The sequence below is a fragment of the Mustela putorius genome, unplaced genomic scaffold (genome assembly GCF_011764305.1).
Source record: "Mustela putorius furo isolate JIRA1106 unplaced genomic scaffold, ASM1176430v1.1 tig00000129_pilon_pilon_pilon, whole genome shotgun sequence".
NCBI lineage: Eukaryota > Metazoa > Chordata > Mammalia > Carnivora > Mustelidae > Mustela > Mustela putorius.
This window is the reverse complement of record NW_025421290.1, coordinates 40,009,412-40,036,845: the sequence shown is the minus strand read 5'-3', so window position 1 is coordinate 40,036,845 and position 27,434 is coordinate 40,009,412. Positions and strand designations below refer to the sequence as shown.

At 37.5% G+C, this 27,434-nt stretch overlaps 1 protein-coding gene across 2 annotated transcripts in view; it reads left to right on the top strand.

Moving 5' to 3' along the window:
• RBM25 (RNA binding motif protein 25) overlaps nt 1-27,434 on the top strand; it is a 56,654-nt gene that overhangs the window by 27,242 nt on the left and 1,978 nt on the right. For both annotated transcript variants that reach the window (XM_045072753.1, XM_045072746.1), the window contains exons 6-18: nt 1,145-1,305; nt 7,185-7,370; nt 9,366-9,419; nt 9,643-9,726; nt 13,221-13,507; nt 14,761-14,983; nt 15,509-15,598; nt 18,166-18,239; nt 19,484-19,634; nt 22,043-22,367; nt 22,743-23,017; nt 23,589-23,687; nt 24,738-24,785. In XM_045072753.1, coding sequence (XP_044928688.1) covers nt 1,145-1,305; nt 7,185-7,370; nt 9,366-9,419; nt 9,643-9,726; nt 13,221-13,507; nt 14,761-14,983; nt 15,509-15,598; nt 18,166-18,239; nt 19,484-19,634; nt 22,043-22,367; nt 22,743-23,017; nt 23,589-23,687; nt 24,738-24,785 — 2,057 coding nt within the window. The remainder of the gene's footprint in view (nt 1-1,144; nt 1,306-7,184; nt 7,371-9,365; nt 9,420-9,642; nt 9,727-13,220; nt 13,508-14,760; nt 14,984-15,508; nt 15,599-18,165; nt 18,240-19,483; nt 19,635-22,042; nt 22,368-22,742; nt 23,018-23,588; nt 23,688-24,737; nt 24,786-27,434) is intronic.

Below are 27,434 nucleotides of genomic sequence, written 5' to 3'. Positions count from 1 at the left end.
ATCATCAACAATATGATTATAGAAATTTTCTTTTTAATTGGCAAGTCTTTTGTCTTAAGATACATCACTCAAAAAAACCTGTGGTCAAATTTGTTGTTTTAAAATCACTCTGAATAGTTCATCTCTGTGTGTTTGCGTCCTTAACTCTACATATTTTGATTCGTTTGTTTTATTTTCAATTTTTAGGTTACTCTTTTTTTTTTTTTTAATTTAAAAAATTTTTTAAAATTTTATTTAACAGAGAGTGAGAGATCACAAGTAGGCAGAGAGGCAGGCAGAGAGAAAGGGGAAAGCAAGCTCCCCGCTGAGCAGAGAGCCCGATGCGGGGCTCGATCCCAGGATCCTGAGATCATGACCTGAGCCGAAGGCAGAGGCTCAACCCACTGAGCCATCCAGGTGCCCCTAGATTACTCCTTTAAAGTGTTTGTTCTAATATCTCTGGTTTAAAGGCATGGTAATAATGGTGAGACTAGTTACTAAAATTTAAAAAGAGAAAGATTAAACTTACTGTGAGGATGAAAGGTCAGTACATTTGTAGTTTAACTTCTCAGAATTGAAAAGTGCTTGTGGGGTGCCTTGGTGGCTCAGTTGGTAAGGCGTCCATCTGTGTCTGCCTCCTCACGGCGGGGGTGGGGGGGTGGGGGGTGGTTTGCCTGAGATTCTTTCCTCTTTTCCTCTTCCCCTCCTGTGCTCACAGGCGTGCACCATTCTCCCACACTGTCTCTAAAATAAGTAGATAAATCTTAAAAAACAGAAGTATCCTATTTTAAAAAAAGGAAGTTCTTATGATAGGTTTAAGGAGGCTGTTGTCACTAGCTCAGGAGATCTGATGGAATGGATTCAGGAAATAAAAGACTCAGTTATGAAATCTGTTGTTCTGGTAAATATTAGCACTTCTAATAGGTAGCAGTTTGCTTGATTAGAATTTTTCTTTCTTTCCCCTGTTTTTGTTTTCTTTTTTTCTTGTCATGATTTGAGGGTGCTAAAGATAAAATGATCAAGGGTAATTGAAGGAAAGGGAGGAGTGACAACATGAGTAATTCTGCTAGTAGAACATTTGGTCTCTGATGATTTTAATTGTCCATAAATATTTTGTTTTCACAACTGTATTGATATTTCAGTAATTCTTTACATCCGTTTTTAGCCTTTGGCTTCTGTGAGTATAAGGAACCCGAGTCTACCCTCCGCGCGCTCAGGTTATTGCATGACCTGCAGATTGGAGAAAAGAAGCTCCTTGTTAAAGTTGATGCAAAGACAAAGGCACAACTAGATGAATGGAAAGCAAAGAAGAAAGCTTCTAATGGGGTATGTTTCTACAGTGTTATCTTTCTAGGCCAACTGTGTTCTTCCAGTGTAAATACTTCTTATAAGTGAATCTGCTATGGGGCTTCCCAGGATCATCCTCATCATAATATGTCCTTGTGGCTAAAATGCAGGAGGGTATTTTTATAGCTTATAGTTACTTTCAACTTTTTATCTACCCATAATGGGTAGATGACTGTTGGTTTGCTTGTTCCAGGTTGGTATGAAGGTAGTGAGGGAGGCTGGACAAGGTTAACTTGCCAGAGAACACACTGGTACAGACTATTCCAAACAGAGCTAATTCATTAAGGCAGCTTTGTAAGTAAGTACAACAAAATATATTTCAACCTACACATTAATTTTAATTAGTTGCCTTCTGTTTTAGAAGTACACAAGTTAACACATCTGACTCTTGATCTCAGGTTAGGTCTTGAGCTCAGGGTCATGAGTTCAAGCTCTGTGTTGGGCTCAGTGCTGGGCGTGGAGCCTTGAAAAAAAAGGATATCCTTGAAAAAAAAAGTTCTAAAATAAATGAAAATAAGTCTTTTTACTTACCTCAGATTGGCGGCCATATTAAACGAAGATAAAGTAAAAGAAATTTTCACATGTTGTGTTGTATATATCATTACTGTTTTTCAACAAAACAAAAAATAACAAAAACCTGGTGTATTTCCTATTACCTTTTGGAATTTCGATCGTGATGGATTTAAAGTAGGTTTATTGTTACTTTATTGTTTCTACAAAAAAACAAAAAATCCTTTTTGCTGTTTTAAGGTTTTCATTCTCATTGGAAATAGAAACAGCTTTCTTGGTATTAACCCTCCCTCCTTTCCAAATAACATTGTATATTCTTTGTAAAAAATTCATATAGCAAGCTATAAAGAAGGAATTAGGTACCACTGTAATCCCATCACCATTAGGAACCACTGCAGACATTTTTGTTGCATATTCTTCCAGAGTTTTTTCTGTGTATGAATATAGTTTTTAATTGGAATATACAGGATTGAGTTCTAAGTATTCTATAATTAGCTTTTTTAAATTGTATCTTTTTTTGTACTTCTAATAATATTTTAACTGATTCTCTGCATTTTGTTTTCTGTCATCTATTAAAGCATTGCTTACATTTCTTTTTTAGGTTTTACTTATTAATTTGACAGAGACACAGAGAGAGGGAACACAGAGAGGGGAGGTGGAGAGAGGGAAGCCCAAGCAGGAATCCTGATACAAGGCTCGATCCCAGGACTCTGGGATCATGACCTGAGCTGAAGGCAGATGCTTAACAACTAAGCCACCCAGGCACCCCACTGCCTTTATTTCTAAAACTAATTATATCAACCCGCTTTTCATGCATCCTTAATGATTTTGAATTTCTTAGAGTATAAAGTCCATATTCTTAGTATGGCATTCAAGGCTTATTCAGTCTTCCGTTCTGCTTTTTCTTATTAGTCATTCTGCATGTGTCAGTCATGTATCCCTACAATCTTCTTTGGTTCTTTGCTGACATCTCATGTCCTTGGTGCCCATTCAAGCTCTCCGTTGCAATTCTGTCTATATAGTTCTAATTACAATGCTGTTTAATTCGGATAGCCGGCGTCAGTCCTACCTTCGATTTCTCTCAGGCAGAATTAATTCCTCTTCCCACTTTGTTCCCAGGTTTTTACTGCTGTTAGGTCAGTGCTTTGTAACATACCTTGTTGGTATCTCTGTCTCTCACACCCCTTATATCCTGCTTTATTTCCATATCTGATTATAAGATAGAAACGGCAAGTAAGTTCACAGACTGTGTGTCTTCCTCTTGAACTTGCACAGAACCTAAGACAGTGTCTTGCCCGTAGTAAGAATGGAATGATCCTTCATTGAGTATCAGTTGCAGTTACATTGTTCACCTGATGATCATTCTGTCTTTATCTAGCTTTACAAAGAAATAATAATATGCAGTTTCTGTATAATATCAATTAGATCTCAGATGAGCAGTGTAGCCTGTCACATCAAAAAAACAACTGTCTGAAATAAGACTTTCCAGATTTTCCTTGTAGTGGTAGCCGAATTATTTAAAATAAAGTGTGGAATTAAATGAAATTAATGTCTTCACAGTTTTTATGTAATTCCCTGAGGGTCTTTTTTTCCCCTCTGTTGTTTAATCATCAACTGGTGAGGTGGTTTGATTTGTAACATTGCAAATAATGTACTCTGAACATGAAGTGAATGACTTTCACTGTATATGTAAATAAGGAAATGCACAATTGTGTAACTTTAATTTGTAATCACTATTAGTGAGAGGAACCATGATTTAAATCTGTTTATATCTTCAAAAATGGCATGGGGGAAAAAAATGGAATTGGAGCTACCTCCAGTAAAAATAGAACAATTATTTCAAAACAGATGAAATTTAAAACATTAACAGACATGACTTCTGGGTGTGCATGGCATGGTGCCCAGAGATACTTGAAGCCACGAGCAGACATGATGTAATCTGCTGGTATGTCCATTTAACTTAACGATATTGGTAAAAAGAAAAAGTTTAGCTGTTGTGTCAGATAAAAATTTGTTTTCAAATAACTTAAGCATGTATAACTGTTGTGGAACTAGATGACAAATTTGTCATGATTTTTCAAGATAAAATATAAGAGGGTATTGTTCTTTCTTCTTGATTGTTGATTGTTGGGAGAAGTCTGGAAAACAGTGACCTAAGATGGATGATGTGAGCAGAGACCTCGAGGGGCTTGTGTGGTGGTGCTTGAGTCAGGCATTTTCCTGTCAGTCAGAACACAGAACACAAGTAGTTGTGTAGTTCTCTTGGACTAAAAAAGAAACACAAACTTTTCCTTCTGTGATATATCTGATTATTTTTGGTTTTCTTACATTAACAATTGGGTAAGAGACTTCAGCTAATAAGCTCTCCTTCTAAAAATGTACATTTCCCCTATGGATCAAGGAGCAGTAGTTATTCAGAAGGTGATGTGAATTCCTTCATTCCAACTGCTTTATTTCTAATTTAGGTAATACTAGCTGTACTGATACTTATATTTGATTTAAGATGGTGGTGGTGGGGAATTTGGGGGCTTATGAGTATTTTTAAATGACTAGGCCTTCAGATTCATATAATCCCACTTTTATCTTTTTCTTTGTTTTTAACAGTTCTATTTATTTGAGAGAGCATGTGTATGCACAAGTGCTGGGGGAGGGGCAGAAGGAGAGGCCGACTCCCCGCTGAGCAGGAATGCAAGGCTGGGACTCCATCCCAGGACCCTGGAATCATGACTTGAGCTGAAGGCAGGCACTTAACTGACTGAACCACCCAGGCACCCCACCTGGTTTCTGCCTTTATGCTTTGAGAAGCATGGAGATGTTGAGGGTTCATGGTTAGGAATTTAGCATGTGGGGAAAATGCTGATGACAGACTTGATGCTCTCTCATACAGTATATTTCCATAATAAAGAATTTAGGTATCAGTAGCTGAGGGTTTGGGTTGAATTGGCCCATGTGTGTCTTAGGACCTAAGTTTCAGTGCAAGTTAGTGTTGGGTTAATTTTTTCATTTAAAACCTGTGGAGAAGCATAGTATTACTGAGGGGATTTTTGTAAAAGCTGTACAAAGACCTTCTTGGGATATATTATTGGTTTAAAATAAAAACTTATCACCACGATTATAGTTTACAATGTTTTTGGTAAATAATTTTAACAGATATTTACAATCCTTGGGTGAAGCTGCTCATTTTTATCCAACATACCAAGTAGTAAGTTGGCAGAAGAAGATTGGATAAAGGGGTGCCTGGATGGGTCAGTTGGTTAAGTGTCCGACTCTTGTTTTCAGGGATATAAGTTCACCCCTGTGGGCTCCATGCCCAGCGTGGAGCTAACTTTAAAAAAAGAAAGATTAGATGAAGAGTAAGGAACTCAGAGTAGTTTTAAAATACTGCACATTATGACTTGACTTGAAGTTAACTGCTTATATTTGCTAAATGCTTCGGGGCAAGGTGATTTCTTTTTCCAATATCGAATTATTTTTGGCTTCTAGCATAGTATCTTGCACACACAGTAGGCTCTTAAGAATTTGTTGAACCAGGGGTGCATGGCTGGCTCAGTAGAACATGAAGCTCGTGATCTCAGGGTTGTAAGTTTGAGCCCCATGCTGGGTGTAGCAATTACTTTTACTTACTTATTTGACAGAGAGAGTGCAGGAGTGGAGCAGAGGGAGAGGGAGAACAGACTCCCTGCTGAGCAGGAAGCCAGATGTTGGGCTCAGTCCCAGGACCCTGAGATTATGACCTGAGCTGAAGGCAGACACTTAACTGATTGAGCCACCAAGGCAACTCAAGAAGATATTTTTAAAGATTTTATTCATTTATTTGACAGAGAGAGAGATCACAAGTAGGCAGAGAGGCAGACAGAGAGAGGGGTAATAAGCAGGGTCCCTGCTGAGCAGAGAGCCTGATGTGGGGCTCAATCCTAGGACCCTGGGATCATGACCCTGAGCTGAAGGCAGAGGCTTTAACCCACTGAGCCATCCAGGCGCCCCAAGAAAATATTTTTAAATAAAAAAATTTTGTTCAGCAAATCAAGAAATAAATACCTATTGAATTAGTATCTGTTAGAGATAGCTTTCAGACTTATGAAATTATGAAATCACTGCTAAGTTGTATTCAGGAGCCACAATGCATGCAACTATCTCATATAGCTGCATACATTGTGCCATGCAAGAGCCAGTATTTATGCAGAAGAGCATTGTCTTATTTGTATCTGAAAATGCACATGGCATATGTTTACCAACTAAACTGATAAGTACCTTAAGATGTATATGTGTATAGTTTAAAATTACAAAAAATTTTGTACATGTCTTTATCTTGTTGCTTGTAATACTTGCCCATCTTTCCTAATTTTAAAAAAAGACTGGTTGAGAGTAATGAAATTATCCAGAGTTTTGAGGTTATTCTCTAAGTTGTGTAGTTTGAACTGAATTAATTCCTTAACCAGGGGCCTTAAAATAAATCTAAGATAAAAGGAAGGAGAATCGTATAGTATGTCGGAAGTCAGTAATTTTCTTTTCACAGCAATACAGTTACGTTAGTCTTTTAAAAAAACAAAGTCCTACAAATAGTCACTTACTTGTGAGAAGCATTACCACATGAATTTCGTGTTATTTTTTATAACATTACATGTGCAGGTCATGGGAGAAATACTTGGGCAGTATTTAGAGTTGGTTTCTTCTAAGTATATAAGTATATGGTTTTTGTAAGTGGTATACCCACATTCACACAGAGCAGGAAAAGATGACATTGTTCAGCCCTTGGCAGGTCAGATGCTCGCCTTTTTGTTTGTGTTTTTTTGATGCTTGCGTTTTGTTGTATATAGCTGCCTTGTATTTTACATTTGTTAACCTACACATACATTTTAAAAATTTTAAATGGTGGCTGTTACAGTGTACATAGAACCGTATTTCTGCTTTTTTCACATAATGAAATTTTCAACTGTATTTTGGTTAATTTAGTAACCGTCATTAGTTTGTGGAAGTATTTGAGAAAGAATCTGAAAAACTGAAAGCTTGGCAGGTATGTTGTGTAGTGTGTTTGTATTGTGGTTTGATCTCCCTGTAACTGGTCAGAGGATAGAATATTAGCTATTAAAGGAAAAAAGGAAAAGAAAATGATGAAGTATCAGTATCTAAGAAAAATCAGTAAATGAAATGTAGTTTTTTGAAGTTAAGAACAGAGCCAAGTCTGCATTTAATAGGACGACACAGATGTTTTAGAGAAAAAATGTTTGCTTTGTGTACTGACTTATTTTAGAATGATTTTCTTTTTTCTTTTTTTTTTTTTTTTTTTGGATTTCTTTTTCCTCTTCACTCCCCTGAACTTGCTTTGTTTTTTTTGTTTTTGTTTAAAGACTGCGAGGCCAGAAACTGTCACGAATGATGATGAAGAAGCCCTAGATGAAGAAACAAAGAGAAGAGATCAGATGATCAAAGGGGCCATTGAAGTTTTAATTCGAGAATACTCCAGTGAGCTCAATGCCCCCTCCCAGGAATCTGACTCTCACCCCAGGAAGAAGAAGAAGGAGAAGAAGGAGGACGTATGTGTTACTGATTTCTGGCAATAGTCCTTTCTGTGGTTTACTTTCTGTGGTGTCACGCTTGTGCTTTCATTGCATTGCAACTTTCAAGGAGAAAATGACTTAAGATTTAACACAATATACTGTTAAACCTAATTTGACCATGTTTTATCAAGTAACTCACTCTTTTCACCAAAATGTTTGTGTTTTATATGTTTGAAATATACTGGCATGGATGCTTATGTTTATCTGTGGATTCAAATTACATAAGGAAAAAGCCCTTGACTCACGAAGTAGATGCTGATATTAAGGGACAAAGGAAGTTTTGTTTTGTTCAGTTTTGTTTTTTTTTTTTTTGGCTGTAAGGGGCTGGCTTTGTTTTGCCTTACTCCTGGATATTGTTCTATCTCTGCTTCAAGCAACACACCAGATACCCTTCACTGAAGATTTTTACCCATTCTTTAAATCTTGCCATCTTTTGTTCTAAACCACATCACATTCCCTCTATGGACAGTACTGCGGTTGAACAACAACTTTTTCTTCTTCTTCTTCTTCTTTTTTAAGATTTTATTTATTTGACAGAGAGATCACAAGTAGGCAGAGAGGTAAGCAGAGAGAGAAGAGGAAACACGCTCCTTGCAGAGCAGAGAGCCCGATGCGGGGCTCGATCCCAGGACCCCAGGATCATGACCTGAGCCAAAGGCAGAGGCTTTAACCCACTGAGCCACCTAGGCACCCCTGCAGTTGAACTTCTAATTGGAGGGCAGTTGAAGAGTAGGGTAAGATGAAACACTCCTCCCCAGTGTATTATATTTTATTACTTTTTGCCAGCCTAAGCTAATTGAATAGTAGGGAGTCAAGGTTAAAGGAAAAAAAAAATTTTTAAAGATTTATTTGTTTGAGGGGCACTTGGGTGGCTCAGTGGGTTAAAGCCTCTGCCTCAGGTCATGATCCCAGGGGTCTGGGATGGAGCCCCACATGGGGATCTCTGCTCGGTAGGGAGCCTGCTTTCCTTCCTCTCTCTCTCTGCCTGCCTCTCTGCCTACTTGTGATCTCTGTCAAATAAATAAGTAAAATCTTTAAAAAAAAAGATTTATTTGTTTGAGAGAGAGTGTGAGCGAGCTTGAGGGGGAGGGGCACAGGCAGAGGGAGAATTTCAAGCAGATTCCGTCCCTAGCTTGGAGCCCCAAGCAGGGCTTGCCTAAGCTGAAACCATGAGTTGAACCTTAACTGACTGTGCTACCCAGGTACCCCAAAAATGTTTTTTTTTGTTTGTTTGTTTTGTTTTGTTTTTAACATTCATTTCTTTTGGGTAAATTTAGAGAAATTGTGGGGAGTATTCTTTAAAAATATTGGGAGTGTGTTGTGTGCATGGATTTTATGTGCCATGAAAAGTACCATGAATCATATAGTATGGTTTTTAGTATTGGGTGGTTATGGTTCATTTTATTTTGAATTTGAGTCCCTTATTAGGTTATCTTCAGTTTGCCTTGTGGCCAAATATATTTTTATTACTTGGCTTGTTTTTCCTCATGTGGTAATAAAAACCTGTCTAGTAAAATGCCAGTCATTGGGAATGGGAATTGGTAGTCCATTAGGTATAGAGTAATTGAGGTTTGTAGAGCTCGTTCTTCCTCCCCGGCATTACCAAGAAAGGAGAAAGTAGCTAGAGTATTTGTTTGATAGGTGTTTGGAGGAGAGGCTCAAAGAGCTCCTGCTCAATGGCAGGAATTATGGGTAAATTTTGTTGGTATGATTATTTCCAGAGGATGAAGGAAAAAGTCTAGCTAGTGTGAGACTTTCCTTATTCCCTTGCCTGAGGTGGTTGGAGGGTGAGGAGGTAGGTGACAAGAGGTGTTAAAGAGAGTAAGTGAAATCTTCTTTATTAAGTAATTTGAAATCAAGAAATGTCACAGAAATCTTACTTTGCTTACATTATAAACATACAGTGAATTGTTGTGCAGAATAATGAAAACTCTTGCTCTTTTTTTTAAATCTTTGTGGATTTTTCCGCAGATTTTCCGCAGATTTCCAGTGGCCCCACTGATCCCCTACCCACTCATCACTAAGGTTCGTTTACATTACAAGACACTGACAATAAATGTTTATTGCTATTGGCCAGACTTGTGATTCTTTTTCATCTGATTTCTCACTATTTGACTTAGATCACTAGTTTTTTATACTATATAAATTATTGTCTTTTTTGTAAGATGGTACAAAATATCTTTTAGTATCTGTTTTGATGTGGATTAATCTTTAATGTATTCTCTCCTATCCCTTCTGTCTTTTTTAGGAGGATATAAATGCTATAGAAATGGAAGAAGACAAAAGAGACCTGATATCCAGAGAGATCAGCAAATTCAGAGACACACACAAGGTAGTATTCTTGGTTTTTTTACTTGATACCAATCTAGACTTTTTACAGAACCCAAAGCAAACAGACAAAAAGAAAAAAAAATCAACCTTACATTAGAATATAATTTAAGTGCTTTCTATAGGTTAATTAATATTTAGAGACAAAGAAACAGAAGAACAATACCATATTAAAGTGGTCCTGGACATATTGTACTTAGTTTTTTCAGTTACTGACTACTCTGCAGTCATCTCACTTTAATATGAATAAAAGTTAATTTTATTTTTAGATTTTAACATAAACATCAAGGTCAGATTTACATTAGATTCAGTGGGGCAGCAGGATAACCTACACTGTAGTTTATTTCTGGGGCAGTTATTTAACTTAATCTTAGGAAAATCTTTTCTTTAGAGCTGAGATTAAAATTTAAGATATATATTTGTGTAGATTTAAGTTGAGAGGGGGAGATTTTAAAAAGTAGGTCAGTGGTTACCAGACTTACCAAATTTTAGATGCATGGAAGAACTGTAAATTCCCATAAAGCTAATCTATTCATTGACCCCCACCATTATGATAGAGATCATATGGTGACTAATGCAAGATGAAACTCTCAGCTTGGAAAGTAACAAGGAATAGGATGTAAGTATGAGCTTCTGTTTTTTATTATATTTATGGATGCCCCCTCAGAAAAATATGCAAAGGGGTAACTGGCTTGGAAATGGGTATTTGTGCATAGTAAATCCCACTCACGAGTTTTGCCTATTGAAAGCTTCTCTCAATGACAGTGCATCTGTGAATGTTCGCTGGTGTTGAAGGTGATGCTTATGAACGGTAAAATGCAAACACGGCATGTAATGTATTTTGTTGTTAGAGATAATAAGATGTTACTGGTTTTTACTCTAAAGACTGAGTGATCTTTAACTCAGTGAAATGTTAAGTGTTCATCTTTTCTTTATTTAACCTTAAACTTTTTCTTACTGCTTTCAAAATCCCATGTTGACAGTGTCATTGAATCAGTGCTGCTGAACACTTATTATCCCGATGCCCAGCCCTAGCTCACATACACAGTGCTTTTTCAGGAATTAAGTATGTCTAAAAGCACAAATAAAATTTTCCCAAATTAATTTTGAGTTTAAAAGGTAGTCCGTGGGAAGTAATTTTTGAGGAATACTTTTGGTTAGGTTCCAGTACTCAAATTCAGGGTCTGAGTAAGCTTGAAAATGGTATACAGTTGTGTGTGTGGTTTACCCCCTTGTTGTTATTTGTTAAACCCTGTCATGTCATTGGTACAGTATATGAGAAAATTGTGTTTTTAAGAATATAATTCAAAAGATGATTGCTTCAGAGTTTGAGAAGCTGCCAGGCATTTGACTGCCTTAGACTTACTTCACTATGGGGGCGGGGAGGATGTTTTTTCCAAAATGTACTTTAAAAAAAAGATGAAAATGAAAAACAGTTCTTCTTGTTGGGTGGTATGGTTAAAGGGAACATTTGAAACTCCAGTAACAAAAAATGAGCTCAGTGAACCTTTGCATGTTTTGGTATGAGTTTATTAAATAACCACGGACTGTCAGGGTATCAGCGTGGCAGGGGGCGTCCATTTACAGCACGGACGAGTCTGAAGAGAGAATAAGGTAAGATTTATGATTTTTTTTTCTCTCCTTTCCTCTTCATGATTTCATTACTTCCTTACATCTTTTTAGACTCACTTTATTTTCTCTTTCTTTAGTCTTTGTCTTAAAATATATATACGTACGTATGTGTGCATCTACTTAACCGCATACATAGTCTTTTTTAGAAATGCATTCAGTGTGGTCCAGATTCACTCACTTGTTCATTTACTTAGAACAAAACTTTAGAAATGAGTTCTGAAACAAATTATTATTTACATAAGTGGAAGTATACACTACTAAGAAATAAGTAATACAGTGAATAAGCAAAAGTAAAAATTAAATTCTATAAAGCCAATTATTATTGGAACAGCTAAAATAAATCTGTAAGTATTATCTCAGAAATAAATATTTCTTTATAAGTGTATGACACTGAGGTAAGTTTTACGTAGTTAGCCTCATTTTATAATATAAATTTTTATAGTTCTTTAGAACTGTTTCAGAAATTAGAATTCGCCCCTTTAAATAGCTTTCAGTTTCTGTCCTCTTCCTGTCATTTCTTTTCTCTTCTCTTTGTAACTTCAGTGTATTCAGTATTGGCTTTGCCTACATTCTCCTTTGATATAGACTGGCACAGCAGCTGAATATATTGATTTCTCATGCATTAGTTTTTCTCTCATAATCCTCTATCAGTTCTCTGAGCCATGAACAAGAGAAAAAGTGTAACAGGTAAGATTACTTTTTAAAGTTGTTTTAAATGCTTTACATGACTGAGAAAAGACAAAAGAATGCACATTTTATTGTTGCAGTTTAAATTTCATTTCGGTGACACTAAACATGGAACCAAAGGGATAAATGTATTTTGTTTTTGTTTTGTTTTTCCTGTTTGGGTTTTTTTTTTGTTTTGTTTTGTTTGTTTTTGTTTTTGTTTTTTTTTTTTCCTGAGTTTGTGTAGAAACCGTGTGGTACACTGGTAATCTTGTCAGGGTACAAACTTGGTCTGACTTTGTTATTTGGTTTATTTGTGAACCATGTACTTGCTCTTCCTCCCAGAAACATAGCTTGTAGGCAAGGTTAATCCAGTGTTGGCGATCCATGTCCTAGCACAGCATCTGTAAGTTCATATGCAATCGTTCCTTCCAAGGATGGATTTATCACTGTTGATATATTTTATTGTCTTATAGGCATAATGGGCATAAATATGTTGCTTTTAAAATTAAATGAAATGAGAATATTACAGTTATGTACATTTTTGCTTAAAGTGAGTGATTTTCAGACTTTTTGTATTTGGTGGGCTATCCATCTTGTAATGGTGGGAGTAAACGTTTCCATTTAGATAATAGGGCAACTATTGGCTGAATTCAGCTTATCTTTTGGAGGGTGGGCAAACCAGTGGGTAGAAGATTAGTTGCATTACAGCAACCTGACTCTTCCTCCCCCACCTCCCCTTGGAAATCTTTAAGTAGTAACCTGTAGGTAATGGGAAGTCTGGGGTTATATTTAGTATCAATAGTAAATCAGTAGTCACACTGATTTACAGAAAATTTCATAATGAGGGGAATTACATTTTAGCTAAGGGATTATATTTCTAGAAATTACTACAAATCAACACATTCCTCATGGTCATTTAGTTAGTAAATAATCATTGAGTGGCCAACCACACTTGACACAATCTCCCAGCATCCAAGATTGGAGATTCCTGGTCTGTGTAGAGTATATGGGTTTGCACGCAATCTATTTAGTGTTGTGATTGCTTCAGCTTAATTTGTCCAGTAAAACCACAAGTACTTAATATTAAAGTGCCAGTGGTTTGGTTGTTTTTGTTCCTTATGTTGGGCATTGCGCCGGGAAATATCTGAATACTGGAGCTACAGAGTTAACTCTAAAAGTACTTTTATTGGTTTCTAGAAACTGGAAGAAGAGAAAGGCAAAAAGGAGAAAGAAAGACAGGAAATTGAGAAAGAACGGAGAGAAAGAGAGAGGGAGCGTGAAAGGGAACGAGAAAGGCGAGAACGGGAACGAGAAAGGGAAAGAGAACGTGAACGAGAAAAAGAGAAGGAACGGGAGCGGGAACGAGAACGAGATAGGGATCGTGACCGGACAAAAGAGAGAGACCGGGACCGGGACCGTGAGAGAGACCGAGACCGCGATCGGGAACGGAGCTCGGATCGGAACAAGGATCGGAGTCGATCGAGGTAAGGCTTGGTGGAAGTTACCGTTCACTGATGCTTTAGTAGAACTGTGGGTGGGCAGTCTCTACACGGTTTATATTCGCCGGGGGAGGACTTCCTCAGCCCAGGCGAGTAATAGTGTTCAACTTCAGGGTTAATTTCTAGCTGAAGCTAGTTTATACACAGACCCAGAGCACAGCCACTGTCCATCCAGACATGAGTCCCTCTTTTCTCCCTGGGTTGTTGGGGCATCTTTTCTGTTTACCATTTCATTGAGGTCCTGCGTCCTGGGAGATGATCACTAGCACCCCTGCGTTGAGCCAGTTGTCTTTCCTTGGTCCTATAGCCCATATGGCCACAACTCACCTAGCTCTCAGTTTAGGACTCCTTGTAATTTTACATTGCTTTTAAGTTTTTTTCTTTCTTAAATTGACTTTGTTGGATGAATCACCTCAAATTCCTCAGGAAGGAGTAAAGCAGAAATGAACAAAGGAAGAAAGTGGGGAAAGAAGAAAAGCTCACCTTTTTCTCCCAGGCTGGTTTTCAGATAATAGGTTTCTGTGTTGCAGATTTTTACCTGTTTGTAGCTGAAAGGAAGTCCACTTTTAGGCAGTCCCATAAGTTGCTGGAACTAGAAATCCGGTGTCCTTAATCTTTATTGGGCTTTAAAATCCTTCCCTTTCTTCCTCTTCTGGAATAGCTATTGTCCTCTTGAGTAACCATTATCAAGAATTTGACATATATACAATCAGTGTATACATACTTTTACCATGGATGTGAATCCATAAACACTGTATTATATTTAATTAGATCCATGGCATCATACTATATATATTCTGCAGTTTGGTTTTACCACTCTCAAATATTTGAAAACTTTTCGTTGCCAGTAGTATAGGTCTAATTTATCCATGCAATATGCCAAAATGCTCTTTCTCCACACCTTTGCCAACACCTTTATTCCTTGATCACTAATGACGAAGGCTGTCTTTTAACATGTTTGTCAGCCCTTTATATTTCTTATGTCCAGCTGTGTTTGTTTTCTGAGATACTGATTAGCATTAACATGGAATTTAAAATGCAATTCAGAATTTGAGATTAGAGTTACAGTGTATCATCCTGATAAATACAGAGAAGTTTACAGTTCTGCAGAAATCAGGTGCTAAATTCTGGCCTATGAGTTTCTGTATTATTTTGTAATATATGTTGCCTTCCTTTCCCTTGGTTTATAAAGGAAAACTGAAAGACTAACAGATTTTTAAAATCTTTGGTTTATATAGAGAAAAGAGCAGAGATCGTGAAAGGGAACGGGAGCGAGAAAGAGAGAGAGAGAGAGAAAGGGAGCGAGAGAGAGAACGAGAGCGAGAGAGAGAACGAGAAAGAGAACGGGAACGAGAGAGAGAGAAAGATAAGAAGCGTGACCGAGAAGAGGATGAGGAAGATGCTTATGAACGGAGAAAACTTGAAAGAAAACTCCGAGAGAAAGAAGCTGCTTACCAAGAGGTAAATTGAGGAAATGCTTTTATTCTTTATTATTATTTTTAAAGATTTTATTTCTTTGAGACAGTAAGAGAGAGAGCATCAGAGAGGGGAGGGTCAGAGAAGCAGAATTCTTGCTGGGTAGGGGACCCGATGTGGGATTTGATCCTGGGACTCCGGGATCATCACCTGAGCTGGAGGCAATCACCTAACCAGCTGCGCTATCCAGGCACCCCTATTTTTTTTTTTTTTTTAAGATTTTATTTATTTGAGAAAGCATGCAGCCATATGCCCAGAGGGAGAGGGTGAGGGAGAGAATTTCCAGCAGACTCCCACTGGTCATGGAGCACATCAGGCTCCATCTCACAACTCTGAGATCATGACTTGAGCCAAAACCAAGAGCTGTGCACTTAACTAAGCTGGGCAAGTGAGCTACCCAGATGCCCTAGGAAATGCTTTTATTAAAACTTGCTACTCAGTAGGTTAGTCAAAAATTTCGGAGCCTTTTGCATACATTTGTATTATTAAATTTGACAATTTCTTTTTTAGCGCCTTAAGAATTGGGAAATCAGAGAACGGAAGAAAACTCGGGAATATGAGAAAGAGGCTGAAAGAGAAGAAGAAAGAAGAAGAGAAATGGTAATAGTCTAGATTATGAATCAGTGATTTTTTTTTTTTTTTAAGATAAAAATCAGGTCAAATTCTTGACCATTAACTAGATTAGAGGTTGTCATTAAAATGTGTAAGTTCTCAAGACAATTTAATTTGTTGGCAGAGGGACAAAGGCAGGGTAGAGAGAGAAATCCCAGGCAGGCTCCACACCCAGTGAGGCTGCATTTCATGATCTGGAGATTGCCACTCGAGTTGAAATCAAGCGTCTGGACGCCTGGCTGGCTAAGCCACCCAGGCAGCCCTACATAATTTAATTTTTATATATTTCAAGTAATCTTCAGACAATTCCAGTACACCAGACTCTTTTTTTTACGCTTAATTTTCACATTTTTGCTGGCTATAAACAAAATTATCTCTTGGCGTACCTTTGAAGTTAAAATAGGTCTGCCCTAGAGTCATATATAAAATGAGAATTTATAAAACGTTCTTTGATTAAGAGTCTATAGCATTTTGAATTTGAGAAAGCATGAATAGATTCTGTTCTGTACTAGTGTGGCACATGGGGATGATGGGAATAGTGTCATGAGAAGACCTCTTGTTTTTCATGTTTTTATTTAAATCCACATAACAAACCGTGTAAAGAACTGTTTTCGTAAATGACAGTTCTTGTCTTGTATATAACATTTATGAATTATAGTTTTTCCTTATGCTACCTGTTAGCTACATGACAGTCATAAAAGTGAAACTTGTATTGTGCGTTTACATTGTTTGATAAACTGTAATAATAGTGAAACGTTGGCACAGGTTGTTACTAACAAGAATGACAGAAAGATTTTAGCATAGTGTTTGCTTGAGTAGTATGTTCCATGTGTTCTCTCTTTGCCAGAATTTCATGAAAGTTTCTTTATCTCCAGTTTGGAGGTTATTCTTCCTAAAAATTCACTGATGTTGGAAATCTTCATATAGCTTTTGAACATAAGACGTAGTGGGAGTTTTTTAAGTAGCCAAAAGAGGGTGCATGCAGCAGCTGGATAGATAGTATGGGTTTTCTGTATAGTAGATCTATAATGCCACAGAATTATTGACAGTAATTTCAACTCCCCTGAATTGTAGCTCCCATTTTCTTCTTCTTTTTAAAGATTTTATTCCTTTACTTGAGAGAGAGAATGAGAGGAGAGAGGTCAGTGGGAGAAGAAGACTTCCAGCTGAGCAGGGAGCCTGATGTGGGACTCAGGCCTGGAACTCCAGGATCCTGACCCCAGCCGAAGACCACTGAGCCACCCAGGCGCCCCCATTGTAGAATTTCTTTTTTATCCCTAGGTTAGAAAATAGGAAGAGAATAATATGATGAGAAATGATTATTTGAAGAGTTGTTTGCCGTGAACAGCATAGTGGGATAGATTTGAAGTGATGCTGCTTTTTACATGCAAATCTGAATTTTCCTATTATTTTGTGTTTGAGAGCTTTAAAATACATTACCGAAGAAGTTAAACTTGCTTATTTTATAAAACTACTCAACAGAAGTAAATGATGTAAAAAGTAAAGGTTTCTACTCCTCAAGACTGGTAATTTATGTTTAAATTTTAGTATGTATCTCATGGACCTTCCAGTGTTTTATTTAAATATTTGTAAGTCTTGTCATTCCTACTTAACAAATCTGCGCTCTTTAATTTGACGCATTTTGAGTGTAAGTTATATCCTAGCCTTGGTGCTTGTGCTAGGTACTGGGTATACAGGAGTAACTAAATGCTGCTAACTTTGAAACAAATGGGTGGTATTGTCAGAGAGGTAGGTAGTTACTATGTATGAGTGTTTTAAGATATGAAAAGGTCTGTTCACAGTATTTTGGGAGTGCAGAGAAAGCTCTGGGGATGGGAATTGGTGATGGATAGATGGTTAGATTAGGGGAGTCTCTACAAAGAGGTAATATTTGAACTTTGCAATATATTAAAATCTTACTGTAGTCTAAATTTTTACTATATTCAGAAACTTATCTCCTTTTATATATAGGTATAATAGCTAGAATAGTTGGTAGAATAGATAAGGATATAGAGTATAATATTTTTATGTATTGCATATTTGTATGTAATTGTTAGCTATAAGTGGTATTAAGTACAAGAGTTATTTGAAATTCCGAAAATAAGAGAGAGTCCTATACTTTCATGTTTTGTGTACTCAAAGTTAGAATGATGATTGTGACTTGACTTTTCAGTCCTGCGTTTTGTAAAAACTTTCTCTAGCATTATCTATCAACCAATGTAAAATATTTTTGTTGAGTTAATAATAGATTCAATAAAATAACTTACAGTTTTGTTTCTTGGTATGCTCTGTTTTCATTACTGTACTTTGAAGATTATATCCAGAGAGGAAATACTATATGCATTTTTTTGTTTTTTGCAGAGATAAGTTCTAAATCTGGCTTGTTATTTATGACTAAAAGATAAAATATCTCTAATGCTATTTAATATTCAATGCACATGAGAATTATAAAATTCCGGTAGTATGGGTAAGAAACATCTATCTCCAAGAAGGAGAGGGTAGTCTGTATGATTTTCATGTTAATTTTGCACACTTTGTCTTTTATTTTCTGAAAGGCAAAAGAAGCTAAAAGACTGAAAGAATTCTTAGAAGATTATGATGATGATCGAGATGATCCCAAATATTACAGGTAAAGAACCCTTGCTTCATGAGCTCATACTTTGAGTGTTTTACTAGGTGTATTTTCTCTACCAGAGGGTGCAAGTTTGGAGTAAGGAAGAAAATCTTAATATTCTACCTTGTAATTACCTCCATATTTGATATGTTGTTTTGGGAGTGTGGGGGAGAACTGTTGGAAAGGGATCAACAATTCTATCTTTGGTGGGGTGGTGGTCCATATAATAATATTAAAACATTAATTTTTTTCATGTGTTTTCTAGAGGTCCAATTTTTATAGCAAGTTATAACTAGTGTTGGTAACTATTCAAGGTGGTCTAAAATTTTTTGCATTCAAGAATGTTGCAAAGCAAACTCCTTGCCATCTCATCTCCTGCCCTACTGATATATTATTGTAAAGTGAGAGTTGTGAAGCTTGCCTTCCCTCATGTCTTTGTTCCCATGGCATTTCTAAGCTACTCTTATTCTAGCACCTTGGCAGTCTGGTAAAATTGTTGGCTCTGTTCTGCTTCCTCCATTCCAAACTAATTTTTGGAAGGATATGGACAATATTTTGATTTCTCTTTTTAACCTTATGTATCTGACATGAGCCAGGGCATGTAGTGAAGGAATTTAGTATATAATTTTAATACACTGTACTCCCACATAATCAAAACATCGGAATTAGCCACTTCGAAAGCATACCAACGCTTTGGGTTTGTAGAAAATGAAAAAAAAAAAAGTAAAATTACTGAATCATAAAATCAGTAGTAGTATATAATTTCAGCATTCTGAGATGTACTGCTGGCTAGAGAGCAGCTCCGCTTTCTATTGATAATACACTACTTCTTTCAAGGATTTTTTCCATAAGGGAAAGAATTGCTTTGAATTGAAGATAGAGAACTGTTCTTAGTGGTATTATTCCTTCTTGTAGTAGTTTTTCACAACTTGACATTCAAGAAAACACAGTGTGTGTGTTGGGCTTTCCCTGTGGAATGAGAGCTTGCTTTCTTCAGAAAATGGTTTTCTCCTTGTGTTAGATACTTACAGAATGACTTGAGAATGAGGCATGGTGGTAAATGACAAGACCTTGCTTCCTTATTAAACATGTGTGTGTAGAGAGCACACTGTCTTGGGTGTTCTCAGATACAGAACAGTAAGACATTTTTCTTTCCCTCAATGTGCAGCTTTCAGTTTTGAAAGAAGGTACTTTTGGAGATACTAGCTGTTGTAATAGTTGCCTTGAGTATCAAAGCCTGTTACGATTTACTTTTTCAGAGGAAGCGCTCTTCAGAAAAGGTTGCGTGATAGGGAAAAGGAAATGGAAGCAGATGAACGGGATAGGAAGAGAGAGAAGGAAGAGCTAGAGGAAATCAGGCAGCGCCTTCTGGCTGAAGGGCATCCGGATCCAGATGCAGAGCTCCAGAGGGTGAGTTACCCCAAGTCCACAACAGTGCTCTCATAAGGGAAATGCAGTTTATGCTCCATGGATCTTGCGGTTTTGGGGGAGGATATTAGTGGTTTTTCTTTATTTTATTATACAGATCGTCAGTGTTATTTGATTTACAGCTTTAATTATTCTAAACATCCTTCTGTGTCTTATTCCTTTATTTCTGTGAAATACTACCTATGTTCAATGAATGTCATCTAATAAAACTTACCTAGAAACCTGTTCTTCCTATAAGGTGTTCTGACATTTCAGGACTTTTGGGGCCACCTTAAACTTTTTTTATTTCCTAAATAAAGGTGTTTTCATGAGCAACATGCCATTTTAAAAAAGGGAAGGACTTTGGCATAGGACATAGCATACTCCATTCTTTTTTTAAGAGTCTATCATAAAAGAGTAGTGTGTCATTTGAGAAAAGTTTTTAGTTCTTAAAATATCGTGAATCTGGGACGCCTGGGTGGCTCAGTTGGTTAAGCAGCTGCCTTCGGCTCAGGTCATGATCCCAGCGTCCTGTGATCGAGTCCCACATCGGGCTCCTTGCTCAGCAGGGAGCCTGCTTCTCCCTCTGCCTCTGCCTGCCATTCTGTCTGCTTGTGCTCGCTCTCTCCCCCTCTCTCTCTCTGATAAATAAATTAAAAAAAAATTTTTTTTAATAAAAAAAAATATCGTGAATCTAATAATATTGTAAGTTCTTATATATCAACTTGAAAAAATCTGTTATATCCTATTTGTCAACAGAAGCCATGTTTTCTTATATGCCCCTTTTATTTTTCAAAATGAAGTTGTGTTCTTTTTCCTTCTGATAAAGTACTTACATGAGAAAATAGAAGAGTCAGACAATATGTAGCACAGTAGTGAAGAAATTAAAAACTATCTGTTTTCTTTTCAGCCTGGTACAATCATTAGAGATTTGTGATTTTTAAAATCTCATCACACAGGCATATGTATACCCTCACATGAATTTTGTAAGTGGGATTATAATTTACACACTCTTTTCTGATGTGCTTTTAACTTGGGTATAATCTTTCACTCAGAATATGGCCAGTTTATAACTTTATGTCTTTTTTCATTCCTTGACTATCATGGTATATGGTTGGTCTTTTAAATCCTCACCATTGTAACATTTAGGTTGGGTGTGTTTTTGTTTTAATTCTCTACTAGTTGGTTTGAAGGCCTCACAGATTGTACTGCTTTGTGAGTTTGTAGATGGGGTTAAGTCATGTCATGCACCAATTTTTAATTGGTACATAGTTCTGGATTTTTTTTTTAACATTTTATTTCTTTGAGAGAGCGAGCATGAGCAGGATGGAGGGGCAGAGGCAGAGGGAGAGGGAGAAGCAGACTCCCTACTGAGAATGGACTTAGTCCCAGGATCCTGAGGTCAGGACCCGAGCCTAAGTCAGACGTGTAACCGACTGAGCCAACCAGGCATCCCTGGGGTTTTTTTGTTCCATTCTTTGTTTCATGCTCAGAAAAGTTATTGATGAATTTACTCAAGTTTTTATAATGCTCTTTTTGGTCATTTTGTTGTTGTTTTTTAATCTTTCATGATTTCATGTTCATTTTGGTATAGGCTTTTGACTCCGAAAATTGTTTCCCTTCTAGTTCTTTCTTCCTGTTCATGAATACAAAAGTGACTACCATCCTTAGGCGAGACCTAGAAAGACCAAATAATTTCATTTTAAAGATTTTATTTTTAAGTAATTGCTGCACTCACATTGGGCTGAAATTCACAGCCCTGAGATTGAGGGTTGCATGCTCGCCTGCCTGAGCGAGCCAGCTACTATAGAACAAATTATTGTTGATGACCAAGCTGAGGATTTGAGTTGCCTCTTTTGTGGTTGTCTATCTGTTCTAAAATAAAATTTCGGGGGGCTCCTGGGTGGTTCAGTCAGTTAATCATCTGCCTTCAGCTGAGGCCATGATTACGGAGTTCTGGGATTGAGCCCTGCAGCTGTATGGGGAGCCTGCTTCTCCCTTTCTCTCTGCCCTTACCCCCACTCCCCTACCGCTCACACTCCCTTTCTCCTTCCTTCTCTCTCAAATAAATACAATCTTTAAAGATAAATTGAAACTTTGGGATAAAATTTCAATAAAAATATAAAAACATACCTTTTCCTTTTAAATTAGCTACTGTTATTATGTATTTGCTTTTGTTATAGCTGAAGAGCTTAATGCATTTTATATTTAAATGTTAAAAGTATAAGAAAACATTTTGCAGAGTACCTAAGATACTGTATAGGCCTGCTCAGCTTTCTGATGATAGAAGCAAGGAGTATTTCATTATTCCTAATGAAAAGTAAAGGTTTTATGAAAGATAATGGAAAACAGAAAGCTGGTTGAGTGGAGTATGGTTGTGGTCTGTTAGTCATGTTATTTTTCTATTTTAGATGGAACAAGAGGCTGAAAGGCGCAGACAGCCACAAATAAAGCAAGAACCTGAATCAGAGGAAGAAGAAGAAGAAAAGCAAGAAAAAGAAGAAAAACGAGAGGAGCCCATGGAAGAGGAAGAAGAGCCGGAGCAAAAGCCCTGTCTCAAGCCAACTCTGAGGCCCATCAGTTCTGCCCCATCCGTTTCCTCTGCCAGTGGCAATGCAACCCCCAACACTCCTGGGGATGAGTCTCCATGTGGTATTATTATTCCTCACGAAAATTCACCAGATCAACAACAGCCTGAGGAACATAGGCCAAAAATAGGACTAAGTCTTAAACTGGGTACGTTAGCATTTTTCTTCCTTCTTTCTTTTATTTTAATCCCCTACATATACTTAAGTTTTGCCTTAAGGAAAAAAATAAATACGTGCTGCTTGGTAGGTAGATAGAAAAATACTCAAAAATGCCTTTCTAGCTCATGATTGTTTTCGTAGTTCTACTAGTGCTCCTATATCTGCAGCTGCTTCAAGTTCTGAGAAGAAGTGAAAAGTTAAATTTTCTAGCACTTGTGAGTAGTGAGTCATTTTTTACAGTTGGGATCTTTCTCTGAGATTTGTGAAAGTATATTATGCACTGTTCTTGAGGGATGGTGGGTTGTAAAACGTAATTAACATTTGAAAATTAAGTCATCATGCTAATATGGTATTTTTACTATAGGTGCTTCCAATAGTCCTGGTCAGCCTAATTCTGTGAAGAGAAAGAAACTCCCCGTAGATAGTGTCTTTAACAAATTTGAGGACGAAGACAGTGATGATGTACCCCGAAAAAGGAAACTGGTTCCCTTGGATTATGGTGAAGATGATAAAAATGCTGCCAAAGGCACTGTAAACACTGAAGAAAAGCGTAAACACATTAAGAGTCTCATTGAGAAAATTCCTACAGCCAAACCTGAGCTCTTTGCTTATCCCTTGGATTGGTCTATTGTGGATTCTGTGAGTAGCAAATTGTATTTCATCATTTTTATTGGAAGTGGTTTTGAACATAGCATATAAAGTCTGCTGATTCTGTTAGTAGAGATGCTAATGTGGCTGGGGTCTTAGCCTGCCAGGGAATTTACGTCGATGATTGAGGAAATTCTTGGTGGTACTTTGAAGTCTTCATCAGTTAGAAGCAAGTGATTATATCTTGATACATACCTGTGTTAGTTCAACTCGTGAATGAGAACATGGTGTATTTTAGTTTTTTGTTTTTTTTGTTTTTTTTTTTTTTAAGATTTTATTTATTTATTTGTCAGAGAGAGAGCGAGTGAGAGCAAGCACAGGCAGACAGAGTGGCAGGCAGAGTCAGAGGGAGAAGCAGGCTCTCTGCGGAACAAGGAGCCCGATGTGGGACCCGATCCCATGACGCTGGGATCATGACCTGAGCCGAAGGCAGCTGCTTAACCAACTGAGCCACCCAGGCGTCCCTGGTGTATTTTAGTTTTAAGAAAAATCATGAGGCTATAGACGTAGTAGTAAATATAATAAAAATTCCTTAATTTAATAACCATGCATTACTTTGCAGATATTGATGGAACGACGGATTAGACCGTGGATTAATAAGAAAATTATAGAATACATAGGTGAAGAAGAAGCTACATTAGTTGATTTTGTTTGTTCTAAGGTTAGTCTTGATCTCCCTTCATTTCCAACATTTGTTTTATATTTTTAAAATATTAGACACTCTCTAAAAGATCTTGCAAAGCCAAGTCTATGATGGTTTACTCTCACTTTTTACGAGATTTCATGGCTACTTAACTCCTCCACTTTAAGACCCCTGCGCCACATGCTTTCATTTCAGAGGGTCAAGGAGGACAGATTTGCTCCCTGCTGCCAATTTTGCTCTCTCCCTGCCTCAGAGAATGCATTGCCACCCCATGTCTTAATGGTTAGAATGCTGCTGAAATACAGTTGAAGGGGTTTTTGTGGAGACAGCTGATAGCCTGTCCCATGAATTTCTCAGTCCTCTCTCCTTTGGAAGAGGAGCAGAATAGTTTCCTTCACAGCATAACAGTCATTTTTATTGGTTAATTTGCTGTGACCCAGACTTCTTGGGAGGTACTGTGTTAAGCATTTTATAGAATCTTATGTCCTTTAAACCTCCCAACAACCATAGCAAGTGTAAATTACTATTATTATCCCCATTTACACATGTAGTAATTGCGGCCTAGGGGGAGGTTAGGTCTCGACCATAGTCCTATAATAAGTAAGAGCTAAGTCTGTGCTCTTAATCACTGAGGTATACCACATCCTTCCATTGTCTTCTGAAGATAAGTCTATCTGAAAGATAAGACTTAGAGACAGAATAGTAGAAGCACTGTATATCTGTAAAGGAATAACGAATTGCATTTTAAGGAAATGCTTATTTTTCCACCACTACTGCTCTTTTAATATTAGGAATAGCAAATCTGGTCTGCCCTTTCTACTTGTAATCATTGTAGCATTGAAATTTGTAACTCTGTATTTGAATTAGAGCACATAGTATAGTGATTAAGATCCCAGGTTGTCTAAACTTCCATTGAAGAGAGTAGGATTCTGAAGATTAAGAAATTTACAGAAGGTTTTTTCAGCCACAAGAAGTTCCCATATTAGTATGAGGGTACATTAAACTTTCTTGGCTATATTGCTAATTTTTTTTTAATTTTGAAAATGACAGTTAACTTGTTTCTTTTAGGTTATGGCTCATAGTTCACCTCAGAGCATTTTAGATGATGTTGCCATGGTAAGTCAGAAATTTACTGTTACTAATATTCTAATATCTGTAAACAAACTAATCTGTATTTGGTTAATTTTTTACCCATGTTGGTTCCAGAATCTTTTCTTTTTAGAAGCCCCAATTAAGATATGAATCTGCACTAAAAGAGTTTAAAACCACTCACATTAGGATGTCCTTAGACTACATTAACACTCTCATTCTGCCTTTCGTGTTTGTATGTATAAATACAAATCCTGGATCTACTCACACATTTAGAAAACATTAATTAAGTGCTTACTGGGTTGAACAATGTGCTAGAAGCATGAAAAGGTGGAACATCTGCTCTTAAAGAAGTAGGAGGGAGGCAGATACACTAATACTGGTATTGTAATATACTTGCAGTCATATGTAAATGTAAAAAAATGTAGAAGGCAGAGGAGATGGAGTATCTGATGGTAGGGAGGGCAGTTAGGAAAAGCATCACAGGAATTACCATCTAAACTGAGACTTAAAGAGACTTGTGTAACTTTTGTCAGTTGGACAGGTATCCATTGAGTAAACATCAAATCCCCACTTGCATTTAATTTGGATATTAGAGTTGTGTCAGTGGTTGCATTTGTCTAATGTGACTTTGTGAGGAAAGGAAGAAGGAAGAGAATTGACTGTAGAGGTGAGAGTGGTTGAATGTACCGTGAGCTCCAAGTTAGGAAAAGAAGGCAGTAAGGTCGGCATAGAGCCAGCGGTTACGTGAATCGGGGTGGTGGTTCCAGTGACGCTGTGGGAGGTGTGTTGGAAAGAGTGGATATAGTGAGAGAGTAGAATGTTTAAGAACAAGTGGTGGATTCGTCCTGACGAAGGTGGGATGCATCTTTGGCCATGGGAGAAAGTTTCTGGGATAGAGCTGATGTCAATAAGACTATAATAAACTTTCTGCCTGGGTCATGCACATAGAAATGGAAACTTCTGTGTGTTGGGACAGGGATTGAAGAGAAATACGGGAACCAACAGCCAAAGTGCTCATCTGTTGTGGGTGAAAGACTAGGTATTTGCTAGATAGCTGCTGTTGGAGTGGAAAGGGAGTGTCATGAGATCTCATGAATCTTGATGAAGATACGATTCACAGAAATAGGAAGGATCCAGCAGTTTCCCCTCTCCTGTGAGATGAAGGCTTTGAAAGTATGGAACTTCCTGAGTAGGCTGCAGTGTCTCAGGGTCTTTCAGGGGCACAGCAAGTTTCCAGGTAAATAGATGAAAAAAATGATTAAGGAAGTTGAGGGTGGTTAGTGGAAAGAGTAATGGAGAGCCTGGGTGGCTCAGTGGGATAAAGCTGCTACTTTCGGCTCAGGTCATGATCCCAGGGTGCTGGGATGGAGCCCTGCGTCAGGTTTTCCGCTCAGCGGGGAACCTGCTCTCCCCCCACCCCCCACCGAGCTGGCCTCTCTCTGCCTGCCTCTCTGCCTACTTGTGATCTCTGTCTGTCAAATAAGTAAAATCTTTAAAAAAAAAAAAAAAAAAGTAATGGAGGGCAGAGTGGGAAGGCAGCAGAGGGCAGATGAGTCAGAAGAAGCAGCAAGCATGTCATAAGATGACAGGTGCCTGCGAGAGCTTGCATTCTCCACTGCAGACCTGTCAGGGAGGGGTATAGTGCGGGGGCCTAACCAAAGGGAGCTCCAAGGTCAAGGCACTATATGATGTGTCCAGGCACTATATGATGTCTAAAGCCAGGTGACATTAGTTTTCTGCTGCTCAGCCGGGCTGATGCAGCTCTTTTTTTTTTTTTTAGAATTTCTGATAATTTGTGAAAAGTTTGTTGACTTCATACTGCTGAGCCTCAGATGAAAGGAGAAACATGAATAGATCCTGGTCCTTGGGGGTAGAATTTGCACTTCCCTGGCCTTCCCATCTCTTTTTAGGAAAGTCTCCCTGGGTCAAGAGAGTGTTTTATAGTTGGGCTTGAGTTAAGGAATTTAAAACAAAAAAGAAAGAAACCCTCAGTGTTCTAGTATTTGGCTTTGGCTGAGTTGCAGTTTCTGTCAGTGAAGATGTCACTTGTTATTGTTAATCCATTTTGATCTGTGGAAATATTATGATATTTGGAGTATAATTAGATTCTTTACTGGTTAATTACTTACATTGTTTTAATTTTCTGGCTCATTGTTGATCAGAGTGGGAAGAAACCAGACAGTTGGCTAGTTTTGTCAACCAGTTCTGACAAAAGCTCACCTTCTAGATATTTCTTTATTTGGATAAATTTAGTTCAAGTAGTACTTTGCTCTTGTTAAAAATCTGACTTTTTCTTCTAAAAAAAAGTCTGATTTTTTCAAACTGTACGTTTCCTCATTTTATTAGCTGGTGATTTTTTGTGCCTAGGTCTGTATTATTTCCAAGGTTGCAGTGTAGTTCTCTCAAATTGCTGCTCAAGTCTGGCTCATAGAATTCTGAGTTAAAGTTCTTTAATTACTTGTCATTGTTTAGAAATTTGGGGAAATTTTTCAAAAAACAAAACAAAACAAAAAAATATTTCTGGCTTCTTTTAGGTACTTTCTGATCACTTAGGTACAACTCTCCAAAACACTTTGTACCTATTAACTCATAACTCCCACAGTAGGACAATATCATGTAGATAATGTTTGCTCAATTCTATAGGTGAGAGAACTGAGGTTCATTGTGGCTAAG